Source organism: Simochromis diagramma, unplaced genomic scaffold (assembly GCF_900408965.1).
Source record: "Simochromis diagramma unplaced genomic scaffold, fSimDia1.1 OVJJ01000822.1, whole genome shotgun sequence".
Lineage (NCBI taxonomy): Eukaryota > Metazoa > Chordata > Actinopteri > Cichliformes > Cichlidae > Simochromis > Simochromis diagramma.
The window spans coordinates 1,021,339-1,040,406 of NW_024387520.1; the positions used below are offsets into that span (position 1 = coordinate 1,021,339).

At 41.8% G+C, this 19,068-nt stretch overlaps 3 protein-coding genes across 4 annotated transcripts in view; all 3 read right to left on the reverse strand.

Moving 5' to 3' along the window:
- Positions 1-5: 5 nt before the first annotated feature.
- On the reverse strand, positions 6-3,074 carry LOC120726316 (slit homolog 2 protein). The gene has a single exon (XM_040019804.1). It carries the CDS (start codon positions 1,368-1,370, stop codon positions 6-8), a length of 1,365 nt encoding a protein of 454 aa, XP_039875738.1. The 5' UTR covers positions 1,371-3,074.
- Positions 3,075-3,255: 181 nt separating this feature from the next.
- tmem119a (transmembrane protein 119a) lies at positions 3,256-9,889 on the reverse strand. Its single transcript, XM_040019326.1, has 2 exons — positions 8,344-9,889; positions 3,256-6,459 (listed from the first exon to the last, which is right to left on the reverse strand). Exon 2 carries the CDS (start codon positions 6,443-6,445, stop codon positions 5,684-5,686), a length of 762 nt encoding a protein of 253 aa, XP_039875260.1. The 5' UTR covers positions 6,446-6,459; positions 8,344-9,889; the 3' UTR covers positions 3,256-5,683.
- Positions 9,890-10,001: 112 nt separating this feature from the next.
- The window catches only part of LOC120726058 (coronin-1C-A), a 40,068-nt gene continuing 31,001 nt past the window's right edge, over positions 10,002-19,068 (reverse strand). For both annotated transcript variants that reach the window (XM_040019320.1, XM_040019321.1), the window contains 9 exons: positions 18,832-18,954; positions 16,822-16,951; positions 16,536-16,717; positions 15,083-15,202; positions 14,638-14,742; positions 14,375-14,520; positions 14,115-14,172; positions 13,744-13,986; positions 10,002-12,610 (listed from right to left, as the gene is read on the reverse strand). In XM_040019320.1, the coding sequence (XP_039875254.1) occupies positions 12,491-12,610; positions 13,744-13,986; positions 14,115-14,172; positions 14,375-14,520; positions 14,638-14,742; positions 15,083-15,202; positions 16,536-16,717; positions 16,822-16,951; positions 18,832-18,954 (1,227 nt within the window). In that variant the 3' untranslated portion in view covers positions 10,002-12,490. The remainder of the gene's footprint in view (positions 12,611-13,743; positions 13,987-14,114; positions 14,173-14,374; positions 14,521-14,637; positions 14,743-15,082; positions 15,203-16,535; positions 16,718-16,821; positions 16,952-18,831; positions 18,955-19,068) is intronic.

The window sequence follows — 19,068 nt, forward strand, 5'->3', positions numbered from 1 at the left end:
AAATGTCATCCTGCTGATCCTGAATCAGCAGGAGCCACCCTCTGCTGACGCACGAGCACCTTTTTCAGCACGAGCAGCACTGCCAGCATTACGAGAGCCACTAACACACACAGCACAACGAGCAGAGAGACTATCGCTGCAGAGGCCTGCTGAGTGAACAGCTGTGGGACGAGAGTGGGCACGAGTGCATCTCTATGTGTGGAAAGCAAGAACTGTGTCCCCTCAGCAGGGGTTACGTTACTCTGAGGGTATCGAGCTGTAATGTTGTCTCTGCAGCTCTGTTCCTCCTCAGGGAGAGAAGTAGTAGTCTTTAAATGGAAGGGGCTGACTGACTGACTGTTATTTAGGGATAAACACTCCTCATAGGTAAGAGTCTCTAAAGAGTAGTGCAAGACACGCGTCTTGGAAGAGTCTTGATTACTGTTTAGAGCTTCAGAAAGCAGTCCATTAGTGGTTAGTTTTGATATTTTCTCTGCTGGCTGCGCTGTTAGCATCCTCCCCTGTGCAGAGCTGAGGTCACGTTCGTGTGTCCTGTCATTTGGCTTCAGGACACGAGGACAGATGGTCACGACAGAGAGATTCAGAAGCAGACGGTGGGCGAGATGATCAGGCTCTGTGCACACAATGTCTGTGGCCATCTTAAGCCTACCGCTCAGCAGCCAGCGGTACAGATACAGAATGTCACACTCGCACACCCACAGGTTGTTGGTGAGGTCCACAGATCTGAGACGTGGCAGGCTGTCAAAGGCGCTCTCTGGGACTGACCGCAGGCAGTTGCTGTTGATCTTCAGGACCTGCAGGTTGACCAGGGCAGACAGTGAGGGCAGGTCCAAGGCAGAGATGCAGTTTTCTGAAAGATCTAAGTGGGTCAGTGATGGTGGAAGACTCATGGGGAGACTGGTAAGCCTGTTCCCCTTCAGCGTCAGGACCTGCAGCTTGTGGAGACCCTGAAGTGCCCCGGGCTGGATGGCACGAATACGGTTGTCCTCTAAGTCCAGGTGAGTGAGGTTTCCCAGCTGCCTCAGGACACCTGAGGTGATGTAAGTAATGCGGTTTTCTTGCAGCTGCAGGGACTCCAGGCTGGGAGGCAGGCCACGAGGGAAGCGGGCTAGCAGATTGTGACTGAGGCTGAGCTCCTGGAGGCCAGAGAAGGGCCAGAGCTGGTGGTCCACATTACAGAGCTGGTTTCTGGCCACAGATAGAGCCGAGGTACTGAGAGGAACCGAGCGAGGGAGTGACCTCAGGCCTAGTGACTCACACAGAACCAGAAATCCTGGGCAGCAGCACCCAGTAGGACAGGGAGACACTGCAAGGCAGGCTAGAGGACAGATGCAGAGAGCCAGCAGGACACCACATCTGCACCAAAGCATGACTCACTGCAAGAATAATGCAGGAAAGACAAGAAGTTAGATGAATTTAGAGGATATGGTTCTTCTAAAAGTTCTATAAAGGAAGGGGTATAATGTTATAAGATGGCTTAATTAACGGTTAATAAGCAGCTGAAAGATCCCTGGTTTGATCCAGGAAGGACAGACAAAGTCCACTGGGGCTGCATCAGGAAGTGCATCTGACATAGAAACTCTGCCAAAACAAACACGTGGAGCCACCTGCTGTGGTAATCCCGTGTGGATAAGGAAACAGCCAAAAGCAGCTTTATTAAAGGTTAATGAACCATTTATTAATACCAGTACTCCACCAGCACACTCTGGTACATATAATGACCTTATGGAAAAGAGCTGCAGAGTGTAAAACCCATTCATGGAATTGCCAAAGCTATTTATAAAGCCACTTCTTACGTCTTAAAACCCCATGATAAGGTGTGACTTGTTATAAAGTGATGCCAAAGAGTGAAAGCTGCCTCACTTACCATTCTTCTTTCTGTGTATTATCTGCTCCTCCAAAGAGACAGGCAGGGGTGCTTTCCCATGCTCCCTACGTGATCGACTGTCCCTCTAAAGATAACCGACGTTGCTGATAATTCCAGGCAGATGCTCATCAAAGTTTAATGACAGCCTTAAGGAGCTCTATTACCTGTTCTTGATCATCTTCTCCATCCGAACTGACCAAGAAGTCCTTTTGTTTGTCAGCTGTTTTATGATGAACAAGCTGAAAATACAAAAGACATTCAGAAAAAAAAAAATGGTATGAAAAAAAGGATGTCCTAAATATTCTCCTGTTGGAGCCCAGCTAAGGTGGAGGTTATTAGTGACTTTAGTGAAGATGTGCTACAAGGTTTGCATCTTTCTGGAAGGAAGAGTGAAAGTAAGGGGCTAGCATTTTCTCGAATTATTTAGCACCTCATTGATAAAAGAGCAGGGAATCTGAGCCCGGTGTACGGCTCTGTCTGGGCTCACGTTTCAGCCACCACATGGTTACACTTGCTTTTCAGCTGGTGTGCTATCATGTCCTGTTTGATCTTTGGCAGTTTGACCTACTTAAGACCTGAAAGGAGTTTTATGTTTGAGGATTAAAAAAACGAATTTTCTACATTTTTTAAACAGATTTCAGATGGCATCATGATTTATCCATGTCACACTGGAAATAAGATATTAAAATACACAACTGAAAGAGTTGCACTGTTCATACAGCATCAATATTTCATTACTTGCTCAAAATATGGAACAAAAGGGATTCGACTTTTTATCATAATTCTAATGGGAACAAATCAGGGTCCCCAGGATTTGTATAAACAATACATGAGCTCCTGTTTTGTGCCAAAGGGTCCGTATGTATCTGGATTACTGCTATTGAAATATTAAACAATTCTGTACAGTTGCCAGCAAAGGACAAAGGGGGCTCTCGTCATCTCCAGGCTCGAGTACCTTCTTCTGCAGTCCTGCGAGGTGATGGTGCCAGCGGCTTCATCCCGGCCAATCAGAAAGCTCTGGCAGTGTTTTTTTTTTCTTTTGCAGATCAGGGGTTTGAACTGTTAAAAGAGAAGACAGCCTATATCATCACAGAGCAGATATCACAGATCTGGCATTTCGGTAATTACCTTAAAATAGTTACCAGTGATTTCTGTGTGGACGCAGGTCAAAATTACAGATTCCCAAATGGAACATAATGTGCACGTTGAGATTGTCCTCTTTTTTTTCCGAGACCTTCCTCGCCTTTTCTAATTGTAGGTTTCCACAGGGTTGTATCTGTGCTTCATTTGGCGTAGCTTCAGCCATTTACGCTGCTACATTTACGGCACTCAGAGACATCTTTTTTGATAGCTTTATTAAATATAAGCAAAACAAAACGGTCTTTTTGTAAACAATTCAAGTGTCAAAAAAGAAAGCAACTGTGGCTGAGGTTAGGCGGAAAACAGTATGTCAGCATGACAAAAGCATCGGCACATAATTCAGGCTTAGATTAGATGCTCAAGGTCATTAACTTAACAACAGGACAGAGTAATTTAATCAAAGAAAATCAGACAAGAGAGACAAATATGCATCTGTCAAGCCTATACACGTAAGCTAAACATGCCAACTGTCTATCCTTCTACTCACATTTCAAACGTTTACACTTAAAATAAAAAAAAGCATAATTTATCGTATACATAAATGCACTAACTATTTAAAAGAAAAACTTAAACATTTGTTTTCTACTGCCTACTTTTTTATACATTTGCCCATTGAGAGCAGGTCAAAGGTATTAGCCGAATAAATATGTACAGTCATTGTACAAAGAAAGTGCACCCTCTTTCAGTTCAAGACAGTTCAGAACAGCATCCTGTGACATATTACAACATGTCACTGATTTAACAAAGACTAAGCTGAAACGCAGAAGCAGTGTGTGAAAACTAAGTCCACCCTTCCATTATGAAGTAAGGGGGTAACTAACAGCCAGGTACTGCTGATCAAATGCATTTGATTAACTAATCATTTGATTAACTAATCATTTGATTAACTAATCATTGATTAACTAATCATTGGCAGGTGTGAGCACCTTTATAAAATCAGAGGTTTGTAGGTCTGTGGTATTCAGGTGTGTTGACACAATGCTGAGGATGAAAGACATCAGCAACAGTCATCAGTGTGGGAAAGGTCATAAGGTCATTTCCAAACAAACTGAACTCCATCACTCTACAGTGAGAAATATAATTCACAAGTGGAAAATGTCCCAGCAAATTCACCACAAGGTCCACGCCCCTAAGATCTACAGCTCAGACTGTGCAGGCCTCAGTTAGCATGTTAAATGTTAAAGTTCATGACAAAACAATTATCAAAGAAAAGACTTAACAAATGTGGCTTATTTGGAAGGGTTGCCAGTAGAGATGCTTAGGTTTAAGTTACATCTGATTAAACCACAAGACCAAAGCAGACATGTGTGGTCACTGTGCACGGCGCCATGTTTAGGGAAAACTGAACACAGCATATCAGCACAAACACTTCATAACAGCTGTCAAGCACATTGGTTGCAGCCACTGTGTCCACCATGAACTCCTCTGCATACCAAAGTATTGTTGAGTCTAATGTGAGACCATCTGTCTGACAGCTTACGTTTGGCCTAAATTTGGTTATACATCAGGACAATGATCCCAAACACAACATCGAATCTACAACAGAATGATTGTTGCAATGGTTCAGACAAATTTCAGATCTCAGCTCGATTGTAATGCTGCAGGCCAAATACCCGCAAACCTCAATGAACTGAAGCACTGCAGCAAAGAAGAATGGACCAAACTTCCTCCACAACGACGCGTGAGACTCGTAAAGTCATTCAGAAAACAATGACTTCAGATTATCGCAGCTAAAGGAGCGTACTTAATGTTTCACACTCTGCTTCTGCATTTTGGTCTGCAGTTTTTCATTTTAAGAGCTGATCATTCTTTAATATGTCCTGATACGTGAAACCTTAGAACTGAAACACACTGTGATCTCTTTTTACCATGACATGCAGTACACATAGTAGATTTGTGGTAATTTATACAGCCTTTGTTCAGATACCTAAAAATAACACAGTTAAAAGGTTTTTAAAATAAAATATGATATCATGTGAAACTTAACAACCCGATGCAAACAAAATGAAGTAAATATAACTGTAAATATAAAGAGAAAGTTTTGCTACTTATCACGTCAAGTTTACTGACATTTCACTTTGACTTATTTACAGCACCGAACGTGTTGCTCTAAATGACGGATCCAGATGTTTTCACTCCAGCAGGACATAATGAGGAGATTCCTTTGGACAGGTATGTGGAATAATACTTTATTTTAGTTCCCTTTGAAAGTGTTATTCACAGGAAAATCATACTTATTATATAAAGTTTTACTGCCTCGGTAGCACAGTGGTGTTATGTTTTTTTCAGTAATTACAGGAAAAAGAAAAATCATGTGCTTGCCGTGCCAAGTTAAAGTTGTTTTCGGCACATGAAGACAAAGTGGCCGTTAAAAGGGTCTCGGTATGCTGCTATCTTTCCTCGTGCCTGCTTATCAATCAAACAATTTGAGCTGTACCATTTGTAAACTTTTCAGTAACCAGTGATTCGGGTAATAATCCTCTTCACTGTATATTTAAATCTAGATCTTAGACTTTAATGATGGGTAATTTTTCTTCATGAGGCATGACTTCACCTAAATATAGACCTATTTCCCTCTGTAAGGCTATTCTAATGAAAACACATTTTGAGGACCCATTTTGCCTTTGCCCGTTTCTGATCTTGTTTAAAAAGCGAGAAAAAGCCCACCACTGTGACCTAGTGGTGGCCTTTTTTCAGATGGCAGGTGCAGACTGGCTGACTGGAGCTAGAGCTGGAGCTGGTGCTGGGACTGGAGCTCTGCTGAACCTCCTCCCTGTGCTTCACCTTCTCTTTGTGTTTTGGTTCCTCTCTCCGCTTTTCCACTGCCTCTGTATCTCTGACCTTTCTGACCTCCTGTCGAGGTGATGACCGGACGTCTCTCCCTCTCTCTCCCACCAGCGCCTTGGAGGGCATCCGCAGGTTCTTCGGGGAGGACATGCTCTGAGTCTGGACCCTCTTGACGTGATCGACGGCGTACGGTTTCTCCTGCAGGTCACTTGAATCCTTGCGTCCTCCGGCTTTATCGGCCGTATACTTCCTGGGTGGATGAGGTAGGGGCTTATATGCCTCCAGCTTGCGCTTGTGACTCATTGCAGAGGCACAGCAGATGATGAAGACCATGACGATGAGAAGAGAGGTCACCACGATGATGATGAGCATGTTCTCCTGCAGGAAGTCCACTACTCGGGTCAGGACGTAGTCCTTCAGACGGATCATGGTGGTGGTTATGGTGTTGGTGAGAGTGGGACCCCCGGTAGCGGCGGTAACGTGAACAGGCGCGCGGGTGGAGAAAGACACCGGGAAAAGGAGCTCCAGCTCGGCTTCATCTCCGCTGCCGTCCATGGATATGTTGTAGAACAGAGGTGTGGCGTGACACACAGAGCAGCACAGCGAGAGCAGGGTCACACAGGAGACCTGAAACACCAAGTGAGACTTCATCTTCTCTTTGAGTCCTGCAGAAACAACAAGAGGATGCTTTTAATTTCAGGCAGCACATAGACTCGAAGTCACTGAAAGAATAAAGTTGATTGTTAGGTGAAAAGATTTGGGACTGCCTTTCTCAACTTTAATATCTGATCAGAAGGCATGTGGTCCTGTCTTGGGTAAGATTTATGACGTGCACGTTTCTGGTTGTACTGTCGCTGTCTCTGTTGGCAAGTGTTGTGCACACGTGTAGTGCTCTGTTGGCTATTTTATTTTTAAAGCTTGGCTTCATTCTGATGGATGACAATGTGCCCAACAGCTCCTCTAAAACAGCTCTAAATCTTGTTGGTTTCATCCTCACACATTAGGAAGACATAAAATGTAATAGCTTTAGTTTTAATGTGGTCTGACTGTTTCCCTTAAGACCAGCAGCCTGTTGCAGTGACTCCTGGTTTTCAGGTGCTGGTAGGACAAAAGCCTCACTAACTGTTGCTACTCTTTATCTTAAGCTCCTCACTCACCCTAAATATTTACGTAATCACATCTCAAGTGTGACAGGTATCCATCTTGACCCGGGTTTTTCATTTGCTGCCTCTCTCTCTCCTGCACCAGATCTATTTTAGCAGACAGCAGAGTAGCCATTACTTACTCGGGGTGGAGACAGAGAGTTTGGAGCTGGAGGCCTTATAATTTGTAAAGCAGAGGGAGGCCACCCATCCACCACACCAAAGCCAGGAGGAAACTGTATTCTAAAGCGAGCACAGAGGCGTGGGAGACCTGCGGCTCTCGCCTCTATATTTACACTGGGCAGCAGCTGCTGTTCACCAGCCCACAGCAGCACAGTCTCACTGAGGATATTTCTGCTTCCAGGAAAAGCTGCATTTACACCATGACTGAGTGAAACCTCCTAGCTTGCTCAGTGTTACATTTCTCCATCCTTTTCTTTTTGGCTTCCTCTCACTGAGAAGATTTAACTGAAACCAGTGAGTCTGTTAGCTCTGCAAACCTGTTTAACTCTTTAACCCAGTCTGTAATTACACAGTGCTAAGCTGTAAAGACAAGCTCCCCTTCCCAGTGTGGTCAAACATACAGCATGTACTGTGCTGCACCAGATGGCGGGCTGGGTCTCCATCCTTGAATGTACAGCTCTAGGACGGCCCTGCCCCTTAAGTCCCCATAATTACAGCTAAAATTACATTTCCTGTATTTCACTAGAGGGTCGCCCTTACCTTCAGCTCAAAGCCTTCTAATTTGTGACACTTTAAAGCTTTTATAAACGTAATTACATGAAAAACTTTGAACGTGCAGAGCCATATTTTACACATATACCTATCTCACATTCAGCCTGATGACCCAGTGTGCAGCAACTTACTAAACAAATGTTAGACCATCTCAAATATTTCTTGACATACAATTGTGGCTACCTGGTACACGGTGCAGATTCAAGGTTAGACATTTAGATCTTTTTTTTAAGGAAGTATTCAGAAGAAAATAATCCATAAATAAGTCGTGCATTCAAAACTATAGAAGTATTTAAGAACTGTACCAACGATCCCTTTAACTTTTGCTGCAATATTACTACTATTACAGTTGCATGTTGAGCGGTTTTCCCTTGCAGTGAGTATATTATAGCACAAGATTATCAGCATAGCTGAATCTGTAGTGATGCATCACATGATTTACAGTTGGATTATGTGAAAAGTTTGCAACATTTGAATCTCTGACATAAAATAGTTGAACCGAATGTACTTTTGCACAAACATTCAGACTTCATTTATTTCTTCATCACTATTTGCCACTCGTGAAACGAATGTATAAAAGTACAACGTATGAAAGGTCAAACATCCTGAAAATATTTGGCTTCTCTTTAACCTTGAACTTAATTTCACCACAAATGTAAAATGTATACTTACAGGATGTGCTAGCCTCGGCTTCTCTTCTGTGCAGCACAAAGCAGTGAGTAAGACTGCAGAAAGAGGGAGGAAAAGGGGGAGACAAGACAAGACAGACGAGAAAGTAAGAGTGGAAGACCGTTTCCGAGGATTCGCCCTCCCTGCTGACTTGTGCCGACTTGTTGTTTATACTGAGCTCTTAAAAGTATCCTCACCTCAAACTCATGTCCAGCCCTCCATCTTCAGGTTCTCCTCCCTCTTTTTCTTTTTGAACTTTCTATCCTCCAAGAGCCTAACTCTTGGTAAGTTCATGTAGCCGGCCATGTGGGACCAGATTTTTTTATCATACATATGTTTTTTTTGAGAAACATTTGATCTGAGCATGGTGATACTTCACACTAACAGGACAAAAGATACACGGGATGCTCTACAAATAGAAACAGTCTTTATTTGCAACGAAAGGCTAATTTGCCACAGTATGTGCTCGTCCATTCACAGTCTGACTGACAGATACAACCTTAGCCTCAGTGTTTATCTTTAAAACAAATATGTTGCAGTTGGTGCATGTTAGTCCCAAGTTCTTCGGAAAAGGGTATTTCTATTCTTGGTGGGGCGAGTTCCACAACTTTTTTTTGGCCTGCACTGAATACTCTCTAATTACGTTCCTGCTGATTACAGCCTGTCTCTGCAGGGCATACAAGACCAGTACAGGGAGAAAACACTCTTTTCATCCTGAAACACATGTACAGAGCAAATATATGAACTAAATGGACTTTTAGGAGCACTGGATAACTGTTTAACTTGCAGGGCATTTATTTAAGGGTGCTCGTGTTCTAGTCTTGTTACACAGTACTGCGTAAAAGTGTCAATTATAGTTTTTTTTTCTTTCCAGGGAGCCAAACCTTTCTTATAGTGGTCTGAAGAAATACCTTCTGAAGGCCATTTTCTGGAAATCTTTCAGTTTTCTTTGGACATTGGCTGCCTTTTCATTCATTTTCAGTCCAGTTCTTGTACCCGTCCATTTTCACAGGAATGTTTTTCTTTTTTAAGCCACTTAACACTGACCCATGAATCATCCATGCATTAGAAAAAAGGCACCAGTGTTGTGTCTGCACATAACAAACAAAGAACCAAGTTCTATATTTAGCCACTTTGGAATAAAGTAGGTGTTATAAGAGGCTGGTAGTAACTATTTGTTAAGTTGAATCTGTAGAAAATGGTAAAGATTAAAGTATGACAGGCACAAACTAGCATGTTTGCACCAACAAGGTGATTCCCAAAGAACTGTTGGCCAAAACCTGCACACATCTATGTGATTAAGAAACACAAGAAAAAAAAAATCTAGCAAAGACCTGACACAAGACGTGAGAGAAGATTTTTCCCTTCAGTTAGTCCATATTAAGGATGGCTCATACCAAATATTGAGTTTCAAGCTTGTTAGAACTGTATGAACTCAGAATTGACTTTTACTTTATTCAAATGATACAAAAAAACCCAAAAAAAACCCCAAAACACTGCAACTATTTTCCAAGCAACACAAAGAAATGAGAAATAACTCAAGACTTTTGGGAATGCATGTTGACTGTGTGTGTCATACAGTAGTACCTAATAAAGTGTCCAGTGAGTGTCATATTGATCATTAATCTGTGTATTTGCTAATTAACAACTGAACAGTGAACTCATTTTAAAAATTCTTTATTAATTTTTCTTATAATCAATGGTTTGATATTTGAAGCAAGAATAATGAACAAAAATGCTGAGCAGACCTCCACACGAGGCTTTCATCCTGGTTCATTTTTCATCAGATTTTCTTTCTTGATAACCTCCGACGTAACGGAGGTTCTGCTTTTCTCATGATGGCAAGGTGCAAGGAACAAACAGGGGGAATGTTTAAAAATCCACCTCCCATACAAATACCCTCTTCAGCACATCCACAAAAAAGAAATGGGGAGGAAAAAAAAAAAAAAAAAAAAAAATACAGATATATGGTCACGTTATTTACACAGTTCTCACTCATTTTCTAGACCTCAATTACAAACATACATCTATCTTTCAACACATTTTTTATTTTTCCACCTACAGTGTCCCTTTGGATCTCTATAAGCTACTACTCCTCAAAACTCCGCTCTTGTGCCAACAGTGCTAACCCAGAGAGTGGCAGTCTCATAAAAGATATGGCAGTATGACCAGTGTCAGCCAAACATGCATCACACTCTACATTTCCTGTCACTAATATTCTCAGATTATTGATGACTCAGCTAACAGATTCCTGGTTTTACATCATTTTACATTTTAAGCTTGTACCCCAGAGGAAAGTGTCACAGCGTCAGGGGCACAATGTGTTTGACAAACCCTGACAAAGTAATGCTGCCTGGTGAACTTTATTATGGACTGGCAGGACTTCATGATGTCACACAGTACGTAAGAAACCGAGTCCTTTGAATTTTGTACTGAGTATAGCACCTCAAAGTGGGTTTAAACTCCAGGCACCTCGCCTCCATTTATTCCACAAAACTACTCACACAACAGTCGACCTACAAAGAAACCAAAACTAAATAAAACACTTCCAGGGTCACCTCTATGGCACTTTCAGGTCTTTACAGTGGTAACATTTATTAAAGGCAAACAACAGATTGAACCATTACCCGTCTCAGCTTCCCACAGGGAAACAATCTTTAAAAAAAAAAAAAAAAAAAAAACAGCAACAACAACTCAGGTTGAAAAATATGATCCATTTTCAAATTTGACTGCACTAAATTGGAGCATTTGAGAAATAGCCAAGATGTGGAAGTGCTAAGAGGGATGTAGAAACAGCTGGAACAAGAAACAGGATTTAATTGAACATTGAAGCAATAACCCAACTACTTACTTCTTCTAAATTAAAAGGAAAACTCTGTAGTCGAAAGTCTACAGTGGCTGGTACCTAAAAGGCCAGAGACATGAGGACCCAGATTAGGCCTTTGAGGTCTAGCCAGCTTTAACATCACATGTTTAAAAGCAGTCAAGTAGCTGCGGGATTATTTGATGTCATTTTAGAAAACTTTCTTTTGTGCTTGTACAGAAAACGCAGACATCAGATGGCAAAGCAAACAAAAGAGCAGTGACAAAAAAAATAAGCCCACTGCACTTGACTACAGTGATGTGCTGAGCAAACGCATGGATAACCAAACAATCGGGTTGGAGTTTTTCCGCGCAGAAAGAATGAAAATGCAAAAGCTCGTCTTTCCATGGGCACCACATAAAGAATCCCAACAACCAAGCAGTGCAACTGAGTCACCGCAGTGAGTGTGTTTTCCCCCTCATACCAAGAACAGCCAATAGGAATTGTGGAATGTGTCACTTTCTTGAATAAGTGCAGAGTGCATGTTGGTAAAGCAAGGTAGAAAGGAATGCATGTTTACTTGGACTATTACGTCCACAGTCGGAATGATGGAAAAGCGACAGGAATGAAAGGAAACAGCAGAGGCGAAGTGTGGATTTCTGCAGCTTCAACAGAGACAGCAAGAATTAGTCACTTAAGATTGTGTCTGAGTGTTTGGTGTCCGCTGTGGCAACCTGCAATGTATTTTCTTTTAACTACAAATTTAATCTGTCAGTCTCTCTTTCAGAAGCATCCAATTAAATTATTTTAATTTCATAGTGCATCACTGATTTTGTTTCTTTACTTTAAAAAAATACTGCTAAGGAAGTGTAAACAAAAGTCCAGATTTGGCAATGTCTTAATTTTGGAGAAGGGCAAACACCAAACACTGAGGCCAACTTATAAAACATGATGCTATACAATGATAAATTGGGGGTGGGGGGCTGTTGACATGGTTTTCTTGATCATTATTCTAAAATGCAAAGAATTATGTAAGATCTTTTTATACAAGTAGACACAATTTAAAAAAAAAAAAAAAAAAAAAGACTGCCACAGAATAAAAGGAAAAGTCCTTTGCCACCAAAAAGAAAGTATTTTCTACTAAATCTGCCACATGTTCTTCTTATTCCACCTGTTTTAAACTGAGGGTTGGGAGCTGGCTAAGAAAAAGTTCATCTGGAATGTTGCTAGGGATCTTTGCTAGGCAGACGAAACACTGTCATTGAGATAGGCAGTGAGTGTTCCCGCCCACCCCCACCCCCAGCCAGTGGAGCGTCCTGAATTGTAGCGGGTTGGGCAAAAGCGTCCTTAAATGGCAAGTTTGGACATCTGCTCTTCAAGTTGGACGATTCGCTTTTCTTGACTGCTGATCATGTCCTTGAGGGACTTGATTTCTTTCAAGATCTCCTCCAGCTTGGCTTCAGATTTCTGTGAGAGATACGAGAAACAAAAGTGAGACTTAATGGGCTTTTAACCATCTTTATGGAAATACAGCTACAGTCACTTTTAAAATGAGGTAAACTTAAGGTGGGTCCCTTAGTAGTACGCCTTGAAATCCATGGGTCAAAGAAACTTCTAGGAATTTTAAGCTGGTTTTGCACACACTGAACTTAATGACTGCACCCATGAATAGGGCAGATCATAGAAAGATGGATTCACAAGGAGTGAGTCTAGTTAAATCCACTCCCTAACAGATTGTGGCAGGTTTAGTTTATTTAAATTCAACTTTTACCTTAAGATCAAAAAAATCAATTTACTTAAAGAGACAAGTTTCTTCATTATTAAAGTTTGATGAATCCATTATTTACTGCTCAAGTTAAAATGTTCATCTTGATCTACACTGACCAAAATTGCTGGTTATTAATTTTCTTTCCTTCTTTTTTTGTCATAATCTAACAGCTTTAAGTCAAGTGTCCTTAAACCAAAAGCTTCATTTCCCCTAGCAAGAATGACCTTAAAGCAGACTACTCTCTAATCTGTGCTACATGTAAGGCCCTTTGGGACAACATCCCAAGTTTTGTTTTAAATCAAGTGTGGTAGGATCTGGCAGTCTGAGGGTTAACATCTTTCAACACCACTGGAGCCCAGTGGGCTATGATTACAGAGCAGACCTTCACAGAGACACATGGGCTGGGACCAAGGCTGTGTTGTGGGTGAGGTGCTGCTGGACGCCCAGGAGCATGCGCCCAGAGCAGCAGAAGACCTCTCCCTCTGTGGGCCAGAGTGGGACGAGTAACATTTACAAACCACCTCATCTAAGTTTGGCAGCAATCTGCCATGACTAATAAAAAAAAAAAAAAAAATGTAACGCTAGGAGTCCCAGACAGCCACCTGCAAGGAGATGAGACAGTGGCATAGCATGACCTACATGCAGGGACCTCAACATATACAGTGTAAGACTGTGAAATAAGGCATCTCAATCTACTGTTTAATCTAATCATGCAAAATAAACAACTGTTAAAAAAACGACCTTACTCCTCAACACTACACGTCTGAGACTGAGTGACAACGTACTGTTAAATCGGTTTTAACTGGACACACTGATGAAAGCAAACACTCACAATTGATGGAGCTGGATGGGAGGACTTGTTGGAAGAGCTCGACTTCTCTGAGTTCTTGGTGACCTTGTTGTCCAACATGTTCTTTTTGACCACTTTGAATTCACGGTTCTTGCCCGGGACGTAGCCATTCTTCAGAGAGATGAGAATGGGGTCTCCATTCTTACCATCAAACCACTCCTCAGCCTCCAAAGCAGGATCTGGACCAGCTGTGTCTGGGTACAAGTCGTCCTGGAACAGGTCCGACTGACGGGAGAGAATAGAGCAATAAGTTGTGAGGAAAAGAGAACTTGTGAATGTGGTGCTTGTGATTTAAAGAGTAGATTAGAGGTCTAAAAGCTGCTGCAAAGTAGCATGTTAGGGCGAGTACTCACCTTTCTAGGCACAGTCATCACAATAGGCTCACACTTTCTTTCATGCAGTTTATAGAACCTGCAACATAAAAAGTCTGGTGTTACTCACAGTTCAATACATCATTACACAATAAAAACAGCAGTTTCCTGTGGATTGTTGTATTGCGGTTACAGTTTGCCTCCTAGTGGTCAATCAATGAACTCCACATTAGAGATGATGGAATAAAATCAAAACGATTTCTGGTTTCAGAGATGATGATTTAGGACCAGTCTTGGGTTACCTTGCAATTTCACACTTATTGACATCGAGGCCCCTCTTTGGCATGTAGCCCATACCCCTCTGGGGCTCCTTGCTGGCAAAGGTATTCAGAAAGTGAACATAGGGAGCCTCGTCTGTGATTTCAAAGTAACGGATGCTGCTGTCTCCCTATCAGGATATAAACAAGTGTTTTATTTCTAATGTGTGCACATTTAAATTGAGACATTAAGCTTTGTGTTAGAACAATGCTTGATTTGATTATTGGGTGCTTAGAAGGAAACGCACCTTTCCACAGAGGTAAACGACATTGGTGTCTGGGTCATAGAAGGGCAGAAGCACTCCATTGCTGGTGTCCATCTCATTGACAGTCATTGGCTCCTCCAAGTTTTGCTTAAAACAAAAACAGAAGAAAGATTAATTTGAGGCAATACTGTTCAAAAACATTAAAACACAGCTTTACATACCAAGTCCATAATGAGGCAAACTGAAGTGCTACAGGTGTGGAAATAGATCTTTAATCAACTCTGAAGCCCTTATAACTCACACAAGTTTATCATTACAACAGCAATGATCAGTAACAAACCTTATAGTGATCGGGCGACCCTGAACCCTCCCTTAATCATGCGAATGGGGGATTCCCATGATGCACTGAGCATTTCTTCTTCACCCACTCACATTGTGTTCATACACCACTCTGCATTTCATCATTAGTTATTGTGAAGCAGCTTACCGTATTCCAGAGAGCCAGCTGCCTCTCACTCATGCGACTGAAGCCAGTAGTGAGGATGTTTCCATCACTAAGGAAAATGGCCCTCATGGGGCGAGCGCCCTCGTGGGCCTTCTCTTTCTCCTGTGAAATAGAGGTTAATGGTTAGCCCTGCGAGTCCGTGTTACTGCCTTATCTGCAGTTCATCGTGTTTGTTTCTGCTGAGGTCAGAGGTAGGAACACTCATAAACCTGCTTACTGGTGTGATCATTTAATCAGACAACCATCAGGCAGAAGTGAAATAATCTGAATGAATATTTTTGATGTTTTATGAAAGGAAAATTCTGGCACGGGTGATTTTAAATGTGGCATGAATGCATCAGAAATATTCAGCATTTCTGATACTGATGGGATTTTCACCACAACAGCCTCCAAAGTTTCATCAGAACAGCTTAAACAAAACTCCACTAAGCACAGTTCTGCACTGATTCAATGTGAGCAGCTGAAGATTGGGAAAAACATGGTTTGGTGTGATGTTTCTCAGTTTTAGTTCTGCCAAGGAAGGCTCAGGCTTTGGTTATAAACTCCATGAATCTACAAATCCCAGGATGAATCCTTGGCTTTTAGGGACAAGGAAAGATTTTGTATGATTCCAACAGAGCATGCTTGGAATGTACGGAACAGGAGAATCAAAGCATTAAATCAGAAGCTGTCAGAATGACGTAATGCAATCATGTCAACACTGGAGCACAATCTCAAAGGGAGGATTTCAGCATCTTGCCCAATCCATGCCACAAAGAACTGAAACTGCTGTGAGATCAAAGGGAAGCCTGACCCAGCATCAACAGGGATGTCACAATACCAGAAATCTAAGAGGCTGACGATGATACAAGCAAATACCACTTCAATTCTACAACACTATCAATCAAGTTAACGCATTTAAACATAACCTCTTATTTAACAAAAACAAACCAAAACAAAAAACAAACCACTTTCCGACACTTCTTGCATTCTGGTTTTTGGAGGTCTATGTTATATCATTAACCTGATAAACTAACTCAAATGCAATTCTGGCTGCACTCTGTCTTTTTTCCGCTCCGACATTCACAGCAAAATTTGAATGCATCTGTACTTGTTATTAAACTTTAGGTGCTGTTACTGCCCTATTTTCTCAGGTGCTTACAGCAGCCAAGGCACATTGTGTAAATTTTTACAACACCTTGGTAGCAAATTACCGTTTCCCATGACAGTCCTTGGTCTGAATCCAAACTAAAACTGGTAAGCTTATGCAGTCATAATTCAGACTCACAGCTAACAACAATTTTAAGGGAACAATGTTACCATACCGGGGCTTACTAGTCTCTCTACTTCCAAATCAAAAACCCCTGCACCTGAATTCATATTTACCTTTTAAATACTTCAGATACAGTTCAATATAAAAACAGAAAATATGACAATTTATTTGCAAACTACTTACTCCAACAATCTCCTGCTTGCGGGGGTCAATAACCCGGATGGACTTGTCCTTGCAGGAAGTGCAGATAAGGCTTCCATTGCGGTTCCAGCACACATTGTAAATGACATCAGGATGCATGTCCTCCAGGTTGATCATGGCCTCACCGGTGCCCACATTCCAGATGATTATCTGGTTATCACAACCTGGTGACAGATGAAGGTAATGGTGAGGTTTGTGCTCAATCTGATCATCAAGTTTTGAAGGCAGCATTGTTTTATAGATTTGGAAACACTGCCAGAGCTCTTACCTGCACTAAGGAGGATGTTTCGTGCTGTTGGATGCCATGTGATGATGCCCACACGCTTGGAGTGGCCCTCCAATATCACCACTGGCTCAGACATGGAAGTGACTAGGCCATTCTCCGGAATCTGCCACACCTGTAAAGAGACCAGGAAGTCAGAAACTGGGAGCAGACAGTAAAAATTCTCTGAAGTATGAAAGAAAAAAAATATTCTAAAGGATTTCATGATGATTATGCTGAACACAGTCTAGCAATTAAAATTTATTAATCCTTTATTTATCCAGGTAAAAATCTCATTGAGATTAAAAATCTCATTTCCAAGAGAGACCTGGCAAAATGATTACTGGATCTAAACTGTAATTACAAAAAGGAACCAGAGGGGGGCAGCAATCACCAAGAATTCACAGCATGGTCCTTATTGACTGATACACACAGACTTAGCAAAATCTAGTTACACAGGAAACTCATGAACAATGATGGGAATAACGGCGTTACAAGTATCTGCATTACTAACTGCGTTACTTTTTTTCAGTAACGAGTAATCTAGCTAATTACTATTTCTATTGTTACAACGCCGTTACCGTTACTAACAAGAAAATGCGGTGCAGTCGCATTACTATTGTTCAACAAACAGACGGTTGAAGCTGTCTTCAGCTTACCGCACCTTATATCAGTTGCATGGAAGTAGCTGTCTATGTAAGTAATCTGGGCGCTACAGCTTTAAGTAGCTGCGCACACTCCTGCAGGTGGCAATCACTTTCTGGCAGATGATCACTTTTTGGCACAACACCTGGAGTTATCAGGAGCAGTAGCTAGCCACTGTAGAGCATAGGGAACTAACTCCAGATGTAACCCATTGCCATGGTTTAGGGAACAATGACGAGAGAATTAAGCCAACATGTTTTTGGTGTCAGGTGAAATAACACCGACCAAAGGAAACCCACACAAACCCAGGAAGAACATGGAAACTTCACATGTTCAAAACCAGATGGGTTGAAAGCCGGGACCTTCAGCAGTGCCAAACCCAACTCAAATTTTAAGAGATATGCAGAAAAAAGCAACATTATTACCCCACCTCAAAACCAGCTATTTAAGACTTCAGGATGTCAAGTACTGATTGGTTACTATTCACTAACACTATTTATAACATGATTACGTTGATTCATCTGATCTACTTTGTCATAACACTGCTGCATGAAAAGAATTTGAGGTTAAATTTTTTCCTTACATTCTTTAGTGCTCGGTGCCTGGCACAGGCATCCTGTAAAGGTTGTCCTTTCAGAGGAATAGAATGGGTACGCCTAATGCAGCATTTTAAAAAGAAAATAAAGGCCACTCCAGCACATTTTAACATTAAATTAGCTTCGTTGATGTCCAGTGTGTACTCTGTGATAACAAAATCTATTCCTTAATCTACAATAAACGTTTTATGCCCTGCCTACGTTATAGTCCTACTTTACAGGCCTGCTGTGTACACCAGCCAACCCACTCTTACCAAATCTAAACTAAACATCACTGAGAGTCTATTTAGGTTGTGAAATTTACCGTCACATGTTCTATGATATGAAGAGAGGAACCAGCAATAGTTCCTCTCTTCATGGCTCACACTTCTGCAAAACAAACCAAATAAATACTGCCTTGATTTAGCATGGGATTAACAGGAAGTCAGGCCTTTCAGGTGAGGAAGTGGCTGCCATCTAAACAGGCTGAAAGCCTATCCCAGCCTATTATATACCAAATAAGGACATATGGAGAAAAGTAAAACAGCAGCCTGAAAAAAGTCAGTGACCTCAGCTCAATAAATAGCTAAATCATTCCCCAGCTCTGATTCCTACAACACATATTTGAGCTTAATCTAATCCAGAGGGTGAGGCCTGCAACCATTCATGAGTAACCGCAGCCTTGCCTTTCGCAATAAGAGCATGTAGCCTCTTGCCTCTTATGATCTAAAGAATGTATGCTCCTGTTGACCCGAGGAGGTTTGAGTTTGGGTGTAATGGGTGAGGCGAGCCTTACCATCACGGTGCAGTCCTCTGAGCCACTGGCAATGACCTGGTCATTGTGGGGGCACCAGTCAATGTCCAACACCGGGCCTGTGTGACCACACACTGTGGGGTAGGATTTATCAATGCGGCCCGTCTGTAAAAACACAGATAAACAACAGAGTAATAAGATTAGTCTTAGTCTAGAGAACATTATCCATGCTGGAGGAGCGAGTGTGTTTTGAAACAGGACAATTAAAGGATGATCCTA

Bases quoted from the DNA above. Each gene is read 5' to 3' on its own strand.
- tmem119a (XM_040019326.1), bottom strand. From the start codon at position 6,445: ATGAAGTCTCACTTGGTGTTTCAGGTCTCCTGTGTGACCCTGCTCTCG.
- LOC120726316 (XM_040019804.1), bottom strand. From the start codon at position 1,370: ATGCTTTGGTGCAGATGTGGTGTCCTGCTGGCTCTCTGCATCTGTCCT.